Source organism: Trichosurus vulpecula, chromosome 3 (assembly GCF_011100635.1).
Source record: "Trichosurus vulpecula isolate mTriVul1 chromosome 3, mTriVul1.pri, whole genome shotgun sequence".
In the NCBI taxonomy this organism is placed as follows: Eukaryota; Metazoa; Chordata; class Mammalia; order Diprotodontia; family Phalangeridae; genus Trichosurus; species Trichosurus vulpecula.
This window is the reverse complement of record NC_050575.1, coordinates 18,882,595-18,895,615: the sequence shown is the minus strand read 5'-3', so window position 1 is coordinate 18,895,615 and position 13,021 is coordinate 18,882,595. Positions and strand designations below refer to the sequence as shown.

Sequence of the window (13,021 nt, the reverse complement as noted above, 5' to 3'; positions counted from 1 at the left end):
CTTATGCTGGGACCCCAGTTCCAAAATCACATCTCTCCCTAGTCTCAAAACACTGTCCCTAGCAGTTTCTCTAGCAAAATAGGACAGCATGCCCTAGCAAAATGCTTATCTCTCTTCCTATCCAGTGGCCAGCTGTACCCACATTAGTTTGCACTCACTATGTACGTGCTGAACTGGCCATGTACTGGGTCATAGAGATATTTACTACTCACTGACCTATCATATGCATGCTAGACCTAGACTTATGCATAATCCCTTTACATTTATCTGGTCTAACAAGACATTGATGGAAGCAGCCTGGGTATTTCCCAGTCAGCCCTGACTGTTAGTTGACTTTGTGATGTTTCAGGCCTAAAACCACACCTCTATGCAGCACCTCCTTGGGCTACTTCCCAGTGAACTCTGGGTAAGATACCTGTGCAAAAGATACAAAAAAATGCATGTTCTTTAAGAACTGACCACCCCTTAACCCCTCCCTAATTCCACCCCAAAACACCTAATTAGCATATTTGGTACATGTTTTACCATCAAATATCCTATATAAACTTTATCTGCACCCCTGTAAGGTTGCAGGTTCCTTAAACACTCTTGCCCACTGTAAAGCGTAATAAATCTTTGCCACCTTGACTTAAAGAATGCTTGAGTCCACGAATTCATTCCAGACAACCCAAGCCCTCTCCAGTATTCCAGTCCTGGAGAGGTACTTCCCCTTAACTACCATGTCTGGGAACTCCAGTTTTAGGGTTCATGGACTTCGTCTCCCAAACCCTCAGCAGGGACAAAACAGAAATATAGTCAACTCCCTAACAACTACCCCTACGGACTATATTTTAGCTACTTACAAGAGTTGTTAATTCACAACTAGCTACCATAGCACAAAGATGTGGCCCTGCTTCATAAAGCAAGGAAATTTGTCTTTTGGGATCATGGTCTGTACTCCCAATATATCTAAGTAAGTAGGGCAATCCTTTATCACAATTCCTCTTACAAAAAACTTTATAGAAGAGTGGCTTTGAGGCCTCGTCCCCCACTAAGCATGACAGAAACTAGGTAACAAGAGTGTTTAGTTATGGAGAACACAGGGACCCCTGCAACAGAGCTGTTTAATTAAGGCCTCAGACCTGCAGGGTCCCCTAACATAGGAAATGGGACAACAGCTACAAGGCATGCCTAATCGGTGGTGTATTTTAATATCAATGAATAACTATACTTTTAATGTGGAAAGTCAAGTTGATTTTACAAAAGGTAAGAGAAAAATAGCACTTATTTATGGTAGCAGTCTGAGGGGGCTGGACTATATGACTTCAAGATCACTTATATCCTATGACCCTACAAATACTAGCAACAAAACTTCTTTGATATTTTAAAATTAAAAGCCACATTCTTTCCTTTTTTATGTGTTAAGCCCTGCTTTAAGCCAAAACAAACTTTAAAAAAAAAAACCAAAAAACTGACATATTCTTTCAGAATACAATAAGCCTTACATTTTTGGTAACAATAAAGAAAGCCAATCTAACAGTGAATGGTTATATAACTTCAAAAAAAATCAGTTCGTTACTTTCAAGCACCAAATATTTTATAAACTAAGTTAAAAAAAACCCTACAATATGAACATTAAATTAATTTTAAAATCATTAATTTATAAAAGTCCAGCATTGCATAATAACATCAATAAACAAAAAAAGTAGTTTAATGTAAGGACAAATGAGCTGAAAAGCTCAGGCCAACCAAAGGAAACCTTATATTCTTGAGCCTCTAATTTGAAAAAAATCTACTACTAATAATAAATGCTACTCATCAGTATGACTCTAAAAACTCCCTGAAAGAAAAAAAAAAGGTTGAGCTTTTTATTCAATAACAATTACTTATACTACTTAATTGTTGCTGCGAGTTCTATTTTACCAGGGTCTAAATTGATTAGGCTTTATCATAACACAAGAAACATCATAAATGAATGATTCTTTTTGCTAAAGAATATGTACTTTGTTCTGCAGACTACATTTACTACATCTCCCATATGATACTAGAAATTACAATTATATACCACATAGGACAAATATGCTTCCCATTTTATTTCAGGATACAACTCTTCACTTACTTCCTTGACCTGGGTCATCTTCATCATTGGGGAAAAGGTCATCCAGAGGTTCTTTGGTAGAATCATTGTCTTTGTCCTCCTATAAAAAAATCCCCAGAATATAAACCTTAAGACTATAAGTGCTATATAAATTTCTCATTAATGCATTTGACATTACATACATTTTAATAAAAGTTTTGTCATAGATTAAATTATCAATTAATCCATGATCTACATTGTGGCTTATTCAGCAGCATGGTATAGCAGATAAAACAACAAGGAGGCACAGGCTCTAATTTCGGTTCTACCATTAACTAGCTAGTTGAACAAACGAACTTAAAGGATGATAATAGATGAATCCATGTCAACCTGGAGGAAGTTCTCTAATGGAACGTGCCACATATGTATAAATTGGTCCTACAACATGTTATTAAAGATCTTAAACAAGCAGGAAAAATGGACAAAATCTAGTAAAGTCAAACTTAATAGTGATAATATTAAGTCCTTCACTTAGATTTTTTCTTAAATTACACATGATCAGAATGAGACTAAGGTGGGTAGGCAGCAGGACGTGTAGGAAAAGATGCTGAGATTTTAGAGTGTAAATTCAATGACTCAACAGTATGACAGAGAAACCAAAAAGCTAAGGCTATATCAATGAAACTATATTGTCCAGAACTGTGTCCTGACCTTGTTATACTGTATCAGTTCTGGGTGCCACATTCTGAAAAAGTGACTGACAAATTCAAGAGAACACTGTTGAGGTAACTAGAAAGCATGTCATATAGGCAGTCTTCAGCTAAACGAAATGGAAATGTTTAACCTAGGTAATAGAAGACTGGGTAGGACTTAACAGCAATCCTCAAATATCCAAAAGGTTATCTCTTCAAAGGAAGAAGAATTAGACTTGTACCCCAATCCGGAGGGCAGAACTAGAAGCAACAGGTTGAAGTTAAGAAAGAAAAAGACTTTGCCTCAAAATCTAAGGCAAAGTTTAACAATCAGAATCTCTTAACAGTTACAATAGTCTGTCCAGGAGAACACTGATCACTTGGCAGAGAAATTACAGAAAGAACACATATGGATTAGACTAGATAATATATGAAGCCCCTCCCAACTATTCTAGCTGTGCTATCTAGTCTCTCAATCTTTCAGCCTCAGTCCTCTCATCTATAAACCAAACTAAACTAGATTATCTCCAAGCTCCCCTCCAGCTTAAAATTCTAGGATTTTGTGAAATCTGCTTTCAACTTCTTGCTGATATCTCCATTTGCCACAAGAGGCCTTTGGAATCAAAATATTACGAGGGACATAAAAGTTGTCCTTGAGTCTGAAAGTAATATCAATCCCCAGAATGACATGGGGAATTGAGGGAAAAAAAATTGAACAGGTGAGGACTATGTTTCAAAGGAGTGATCTATTAAAGAGGGAGTGCGGAAGTTGTACTTCAAAGAGGATAAAGCTCTAAAGGAGACTCAAGGAAAGGTAGCGGCCAAAATGAGTTCACTGGGAAACCCACTACAAGTTCTGATGACATTATGGATATTAATGCTGATGTTCTTAGGACTGCAGCTTTAAATGCTGGTACCAAGAGCAGCCACAGCAGTTATAAAAAGCACCAGTTATCAAATGGGAGCAGCCATGGTGGGCTATGGAAGAAAAATATGTCCTTGGATAAATCCCTGCAATTACTCCAGGTATTCTGGATGATGAAAGAATCATAACTAGTTTTTAAAGTTTACAGACACTCAATCCTAAGTTTCCAAAGGTACATTTTTAATGACTTCTTATTTGAAAGGTATGAGCCTTACAACCACCATACTACATGACTGCTTTACTATGCAATAACCTTGACAATAGACCCTTCTCCAGAGCAAGCAACAATGTTGCTGAACAAACTTTTTAAAACTACTAATTCCAATTATAAGACAACATACCAAAACCTATGCGATGCAGCAAAAGGAGCAATCGGAGGAAAACTTGTATCTCTACATGCTTACATCAATAAAACAGAGAAAGAGCAGACCAATGAATTGAGTATGCAATTTAAAAAACTAGAAAAAGAACAATAAAAATCCCCAGTTAAACACCACATTGGAAAACCTAAAAATTAAAGGTGAGATTAATAAAATTCAATGTAAGAAAACCACAATTAATAAATAAAACTAGGGGTTAATTTCATGAAAAAAAAAACAATAAAACAGATACACCACTGGTTAATAGGATTGATTTTAAAAAAGAAAACCAAATTTCAAAATTGAAAAGGGTGAATATACCACTAACGAAGATGAAATCAAAGCAATTATTAGGAGTTATTTTGCCCAATTATGTGTCAATAAACAGTTTAAGTGAAATGGAAGAATACTTACAAAAAATATAAACTGCCTAAATTAACAGAAGAAGAAACAGAATATCTAAATAAACCTACTTTAGAAAAAGAAATTGAACATGCTACATAAATGACCTCCCTGAGAAAAAAGCATCAGGACCAGGTGGATTTAAAAGTGAATTCTACCAAACATTTAAAAATCAACTAATTCCAATATTAAATAAATTATTTGGAACAACAACAGGCAAAGGAGTCCTACCAAACTTCTTTTATGAAACAAATATGGCACTGATACCTAAATCAGGAAGAGCAAAAACAGAGAAAGAAAATCACATACCAATTTCACTAATAAATGTGGATGCAAAAATCTAAAATAAAAAACTAGCCAGGAAACTCACCAATATATCACAAAGATTATCCGTTGAAGAAGGATTTATACCAGGAATGCAGGGACAGTTTAACATAAGGAAAACTATTAACTAATTATATCAATAACAAAAATAACAAAATCCATATGATTACATAAAAAATAATTAGGGGAAAACCCAACTAATTTCACTTATTTTTCTGTCAATGTACCTCTAGTCACTCGGGCTAAAAACCATAGATTTATATTTTACTCTGCTCTTTCCCATCAATATTTACCTCCAAACAATCGCCAAGTCCTGTCATTCTATGTCCACAAAATCATTTGTATCTAACTCCCCTCTTCTCCACTGACACAGCCACTAATGAAATTCAGGCCCTCATCATCATCATCGCCTTTCATCTGGATTTATGTAATCACCTCCTAGCTGATTTTCAGGCCTGCCGTTTCTCTCTTTACCAATCCATCTTCACACAGTTACCAAACTAACCTTCTTAATGCAAAGCCCTGACCATATCATCGCCTCGCTTCCAAAAAAAAATCAATGGTTCTTCATTACCTACAGTAAGAAAATACAAGCCCCTTACCCTGGCTTGTAAGTCCTTCAATAATTTATCTTTCCAACTTTAATTCATTCTACTCTACTGCAGGCAGTCTACATTCCTGTCAAACTGTACTGTATGCTATACAGTCTGATCACATCCTGCCCTCTTTTTTTCTACAATCAAAGGTCCATTTCCTCTACCCGGACCACACTCTCTCTCCAGTTCTGATTTCTCTCTACACTGTCTTCCTTCAAAACCCAGGTCAGATGCCATCTCATCCAGAAAGACTTTTTTTTATCTCCACGGGTAAAAGTGATCTCTAGCTCCTCAAATATTCTTATGGTTCTCTGTTTCGATATCTCCTTTGATCTTATTACACTATAGTTTCTATCATTTATTTGTATATGTAAGTATTATCTCCTTTATTAAAGTAAAAGTAAAATAAGCTCTTTGAAAGCAGGGTTTATATGGTTTTTCATCTTTGTATCCCTAACACAATGTAGGCACTTAATAAATATTTATTTAAATGAATACTCTTAAGTTCCAGGCTACATAATCCCTTCTGAACCAGAAATCTCTAGGAGTTCTAAGCTCCCATCTAAAATGCATTACTCATAGAAACAACAAATAAAATAATGCCATTTTAATTTTTGTATTTTAGAAATACTTTCACAATCATAATGTTATCTCACTTGATTATAATACCACATGTGAAAGGTAAGAACAGTTGTATACATTTAACAAAGAATGTAATTAAGGCACAGGAAGTCACAGATTTTTCCAAAAGCACATAGATAGTCATAGCCTTTTCTGTAACATCACACTGAAAAGAATATTTAAACAAAAAGAAACATACAGCTTCATAATACCTTAGAATTAAAAGCTTCTAAGAATCTGATAAAGATACACTGATTTTAATAAATAGCTACTTACTGATGGAGAAATGTCATCATCGTATTTTTTTAACTGATTCATGAATTCCAGATGTTTCTTTTCTTCCTCCAGCTGAGCCACAGACTGCTCACTTTTTTGTAACTTCTGCTGTGTGTTAGCTAACTCATCCCGCAGCCACTGATTTTCCTGGCATAGACGGCGTACTTGGGCACGCAATTTCTGTTTCTCTGATTCAACCGCATTTAGATGGTTTGACAAGGCCATCATTACCTAGGACACACAGAAAAAACGTGAAGCCTGCCTTACAACATTCACTTTACTGATTTTCTACTGAGTTCTTATGCTAAGAATTCAAAAAATTTGCTAAGTTTAAATATTTCTTTGATTTTAATTCCTCCAATGTGTATATGTCATTATTATCCCCCAAATAAGTATGCTATACTTTGCTGAAGTTCCATCCTCCTGATATATAAATGAAGCATATGACTAGAGATTATGGTTCATAATAATGTATCCCAAAATTATACCAAGTTTTAAACTTTCTCCTGTTCAATAAAATATTTAAAGAAAGCAAAGATTGGCAAAGTGACTGCTCAAAACCCTACATTAAAAACTCATGGGGCAGCTAGGTGGCGCAGTGAGTAGAGCACTGGCCCTGGAGTCAGGAGGACCTGAGTTCAAATGTGGCCTCAGACACTTGACACACTTACTAGCTGTGTGACCTTGGGCAAGTCACTTAACCCCAATTGCCCTGCCTTCCCTCCTCCAAAAATTAAAAAAAAAAATTAAAATTAAAAAAGAACTCATAGAAAAAAAGTCTAAAATCAGGGTAGGCACATCACTTCTGATGCTAAACAAAATCTTCTCTGAACATAAATTGGTTACAGCTCTTTTTTATGCCAACTGGTAAATAAACACAATAAATAAATGGCCAAAATAAAGCCAAAGCATTTTAATATCTATTTCATTCAATTGTATCTATTTTTTTTAGAAGACTTCAAATTCAAAAAGAGGGAAGTCAATAATTCTAAATAATTCTAAATAATTCTAAAACCCATCTTTATATTGTAGATCTAAGTTAATATATACATAAGTCACCAGTCCAAGACTGACCTCTTGGTTTTAATCCAACAAGCTTTTCCAAATCTCTATCTCAATTAATATAATTCATTTAATGTGAAGTTCTTACAACCATCTTCCCTTTTTTTATATCAATGTAATTCTAACAGTGGTCTTCCTTTTTTTTAATATCAGTATCAAGTGTCATATTTTCCCCTTCCATTTTCAAATATGCTACTACTTGTCCATTTTTCCATCTAGACAAAGCTCAAGGTCATTTCCCAATCTACCTGTGCCTCACTCAGCCCAAGCTCCAACATCTCCAGTGACTTGCGAATCATGTTCGACTTCTCTTCCACCAGATTGCTCTCATCATCTTTCTTCAAACACTTAAGTGTCTCAAGTAAACTTTGCAAGATAGAATTGTGTTCATTCTTCAGAGCTTCCAGTCCCTGAATCACTTGCTTTGTCTTAGAAATGATTTCATCCTGGGTGAGCTTCTCCAACTTGTCTTCCTTTAGGTACACCATTGTGGACATGTTGTCATACATTCTATAATTTTAAAAATTACAATTAGCCATCAAACTAAATTTTAATCAACAGTTATTAACATAATTAATTAATATCTAATTTCTCTAAACTGTGCACATCTTGTGACCCAACAATACAGCTCGTTAGATATATACCCCAAACAGATCAAAGAGAGAAGAAAAATACCTACATAAACACACACACACATATATATATTTACAGCAGCTCTTTTCATGGTGGCCAAGAATTGGAAACTGAGGGAGTGCATATCAACTGAGCAACGGCTGAACAAATTATGGTATATGAATGTGATGGAATACTACTGCTCTGTAAGAAATGAAGGGTGTGGTTTCAGAGAAACTGGGCAGGGTCTATATAATTAATACAAAGTGAAGAGAGCAGAACCAGGACAACAATTTATACGATAACAATATTGTAAAGACAAACAACTTTAAAAGACTTAGTAACTCTGATCAACACAATGAACCACCATAATTCCAGGAGACTCATGATGATACATGCTACTCATGTCCAGAGAGAAAACTTAAGAGTGCAGAGTGAGGCACATACTCTCTCTTCTCTTCTCTCCTTTCTCTCTCTCTCTCTCTCTCTCTCTCTCTCTCTCTCGGTACACACACACACACACACACACACACACACACACACGTACACTTGGGGGCATGACTAATGCAGGGGTATGTTTTGCTTGATTATAAATGTTTGTAACTAGGAAAAAATGGTATAAGATATGCTATATGAGCACTACATCTATTTTACAAATGAGGAAACTAAGGCTTAGAGATGTTTAGTGCCAACCAAATCACAATCTCTCTTGGGGTTAACTTCACCTATTAAATGAATGGATTAGACCAGATCTCTAAAATCCCCTCTTTCACTAACTCTATGACCTTATTATCCTATTGCCAAGGTTACATGCCTAGTGTCACTTGAATTCATCGGGCCTTTTGACTCCAAATATAGTGCCCTTTCAATCAAACACTCAACAGACATTTATTGAGTACTACACATCAGGCACCATATAGGCAAAAAACAAACAAGAACAAAAGGACTAGCATAAACAGTACCTGTTACCTGAATTTGATCATCTCAAATATCTAAATATATATAATTAAATTATTACCAAGAGTAATTATTAAACTTTATTAAGAAAAATTCAACGTTACAACATGGAAAGATGATAGCCTATTGATTATGAGCCAGTATGAGACCTATCACCTTATGAAAATATGAAAGAGGGAAGAAATTTTCCTACTCGGCCATGGAGAAAAAAAAATAGGACCGACGTAAAAGTAAAAGAAGAGAGATTGTGGCTCAACATAAAGAAAAACACCTTAAGAGTTAAAGTTGCCCAAAAATGGAATGAGCTGATCAGGAAAAAAAAATCCAAATAATCAGAATTATCCAAAAATCAAATGGCTCTATTCACGGAAAAAATTGAGTCTAGACGGCCAATACTAGGGAAGCGGTAGATGGAATTCTTTACTTGGTTAAGAAAACATAACTTGATAGTTGTCCGTTCCTCCTTCCCAGTTGCCCATATTCACCTCCATCATCCTCAATTATTCCCTCTTCCATATATTTGGCCTTTTCAATAATTCTACCTATATGTCATCTTTCCTTTTGTCTCTATTCATACACCACCACCTAATTCGGAACCTTCCCATCTCTCATCTGAACCATTGCAACTGCACAACCAGCTTCCAGTCTCTCCCCTTTTCCTTCTATCCTCTTAATAAAACTGCCAAAAAAATAATCTTCCAAGAGCTTAAGTCTGGCTATGTCACTGCTATGCTCCAGAACGTTCTGTAGCTCTTTAATTTGTTACTCAGTTTGACATTTAAAACCCTTCCATAATCTAGCTCCAGCCTATCTTTCCAGGCTTATTGCACGGGGTCCTCCATTACACATTCTATCTTACAGAACAATGGCCTACTTACTTCACTGATTCCCAAACACAGCATTCCATCCTCCACCTTTGCACAGGCTATATCCTCCCATGTCTGGAATGTGCACCCTTTTCACCTCCATCTCTTAGAATCCCTAGCTTCCTTTAAGCCTCAGCTATATAACTCTTTTCAAAAGTCTTTCCTTAGTGAAATTTTGTGAATCTTTAATGAACCAGTTCAACTCTATACTATTCTCTGCACAGGAATCTCTTGCTCCCTTGTCCTATCATTTGCTCATGCTTTACCAAACCCTGAATTACGCCCACCTTCTGCCTCCTTTGTTCCTACTCACATGCTGTGGAACACGTAAACCTGATGACTGGGTTTGCTACAAATTTATGTTCTCTAATCTCAAACAGACCCTTCACTGCAGCTACCCAATCAATTTACTCTTCTCTAATTTAATCTATATCCCACTTACCACAGAGGTTATTTCAGATCTTGTCTTCTCTCTAGAAGCCTTCCACTGCACACACTCTCCTCATCCTTTCGCTTCAGCACCTCAACTTAGACTTTTTCAAGAAATAGATGCTATTTACCCCGAACTCCCTCATCTCCTCATCTCACATCTTCCTGGCATTGAAGGTACGACTACTTTTGTAAATTTTTACTGTGTAGTTTAGATTACTCTCCAAAAAAAGATCCTACAAGTTTGCAATTTCTGTCACACTACCCAATGCTTCCCAACTGTTATCTGTAATTTTGTTAAATATGCCTTCACATTTGCAAAACCTAATTCTTATTTGAACGTTTGATTCCACCCCTTTCTAACTTCTCTGGGATTTTACTTCAGTTATTTAGTTCTCTTCTCTCATGCATCTTCAATTTCTCCCCTTCCACCAGCTCTTTGCTCTTTGCCTCCTACGAACACTCTCTGGCTTTCCCAACCCACAAACAAAAAATATCCCTCAAGGCTTCCATCAAACTATTGTCCCATTTCTTTCCTTTTCAATGAGTTTCTGAAAACGGAGCCTAAGTGTGATAAAGAACTTGCAATCTGGTTTCTACTCCCAGAACTCTTTCTTATTTCTCATTTTCCCTGACTTTTCTGCAGCTAATCCCCCTTCCTTCTGGACATACCAGCCTCCCTTCACTTCTAAAATACTACAATCTCCTGGTTTTCCTAATGACATCACAAAGTAGCACATGAGTTGGATTTTGTAAAGGGGGAAGATTTCAATAGGCAGATATTTGAGAAGTGGTGGAAAAAGGAAGCCCAGTTCAGTACAAACATGAGGAATGGAATGAACAAAGTCACAGATACAGGCTAAGGTAGAATAAGATCAGGGACAGGAAGCAGTCCAGTCTGGTTAGACCACAGAAGTGCTTAAAGGAGAATACTGTGCGAAAAGACTGTAAATGGAGATTGATTCAGATTATAAAGGATCGTGAAAGGCAGACCAAAGAATTCATTTTGCTGTCGCCGTTCAGCTGTGTCCAACTCTCCATGGCCCCATTTGGGGTTTTCTTGGCAAAGACACTGGAGCAGTTTGCCATTTCCTTCTCCAGCTCATTTTACAGATGAGGAAACTGAGTAACCGGCCCAGGGACACGCCGCTGGTGTCTGAGGCCAGAACTGAACTCAAGAACATGAGTCTTCCTGACTCCAGGTGTGGGCTCTCCATCTACTGGGCTACCTAGCTGCCCCCAAGGAATTTATACTTTTAATATTACTACGAAACATCTATTCAGGCCATACACTGCTATCTGCTCTTTTATTGCTACCCTATTCCTTCATACCTGAACTTCCAGAACCTCCTCTGGCCCTGAGAGTTAATCCATTCAACTCTGGAATTCCTGCTAGAGCCCTGGACTAGTGTATGAGTATAAACTTGCCTAAGCACCATACAGCTAACCACAGATACTATATATTTCACATCCATTCTTTGAAACAATCTGGACATATTAGCATTTGCCCTGTTGCTGTAGAAGTCTCACCCTTCCTCATCTATAAAAAGAGCCTCACTAGATGATCTCAAAGGTTTCTTCCAGCACTATCTGTGATTGAATGGTTATTTGATGCCATGAGAAAAAAATTCAGCAAAGTTTTTAGTAGTGTTTAAGAACAATATTATTTTGCTTCAAAAAATGGTCTCTACTATGGTACTTTTTCCTCTGCATTTACCAATAAGGATTAGATTCTCTGTTTTATCAATCTGTGCCCTATTAAAAAATATGTGCATCCTAAAGGAAAGCATTCACTATTCACATGAAATTAAGATAAGCAGTGTCCATAAAATATTATTACTTATCTTCTCTTTTAAAAAGGAAAGTGATTTTTAAAGCAAAAAGGTGAAATTTTTCAGAGGAAACTGCAAAAGTACTCCAGGAGGGAATTTTTTTTTATTAGAGTCCTCTCATTGAAAAACGAAGGAAAGGAAACAAACAGGATAGAATGTTATTGTTCAACTCTATGCTTTACCAAATGCGGCTAAGTTAACTGGAGTCAACAAAACAAAAACGACAAAGAAACCAAATGAACTGTCATTTCTTTTTACAAAAGGCAAGTAGTCCAGAAAATAATTTAAAATTTGCTGATCAGTCTCACAGTGGAGAGGGGAAAAGGTCATATTGTTCATATGTCACTAACAGTGTACACTTAAACTGCAAAAATAAAAAATTAAAATGGATAATTCGAATATATCCTGTAAGGGGAGAAGATAAAGAATCTGAAACTCTAAAATAAGCTATATATTCAAAGCTTTACTACAATGCAAAACTCAATATTGACCAGATACTTCCTCAAAAGGCTAGGATCAAGAGTTTAATCACACGTGGTAATTCAATTTAACGAATATTAATCACCACCAAGAGTATCTTCATTGTGCTCTATGCTGGTAATAGAAAGCCAACAACTGGCCCAGTGCTCAAGAGGTTAATTCTCTAATGAACCATGAGGGGCATAAAGTTTACAAGTAGGTATGGTATAAGATAGAAGATAAAGAATCTATGGTTGCTGAATTGCTGAAAATCATATCATAAAATGGTTGTGTCTCCGGGCCTCTGTCCTTCTACAGTGCTGTTATACTTCCACTATAACTAAACCTGCTGGCAAGGATCCCAACATTCTAGTGTAGAATGGTTGCTAGCAAGCTCAACAGCTATCCATCCAATTCATCAAAGCACCTATGAGGTAAACAGAATGGAATATCTTAAGGGAGATAAAAGCTACCAACAACACAAACATTTTACAACAATTCCAACTTTTTGAAAATAATTTGACAATTCTCCTTCTACATCCCTATGACAAAA

At 36.3% G+C, this 13,021-nt stretch overlaps 1 protein-coding gene across 15 annotated transcripts in view; it reads right to left on the bottom strand.

Moving 5' to 3' along the window:
* KLC1 (kinesin light chain 1) overlaps positions 1-13,021 on the bottom strand; it is an 85,501-nt gene that overhangs the window by 47,517 nt on the left and 24,963 nt on the right. For all 15 annotated transcript variants that reach the window (XR_005009850.1, XR_005009852.1, XR_005009851.1 and 12 more), the window contains exons 2-4: positions 7,562-7,823; positions 6,252-6,482; positions 2,099-2,177 (exon numbers count right to left, since the gene is read on the bottom strand). Coding sequence is in view for 11 of the 15 variants with exons in the window: in XM_036748692.1 (XP_036604587.1) it covers positions 2,099-2,177; positions 6,252-6,482; positions 7,562-7,822 (571 nt within the window). In the remaining 4 variants the exon portion in view is untranslated. The remainder of the gene's footprint in view (positions 1-2,098; positions 2,178-6,251; positions 6,483-7,561; positions 7,824-13,021) is intronic.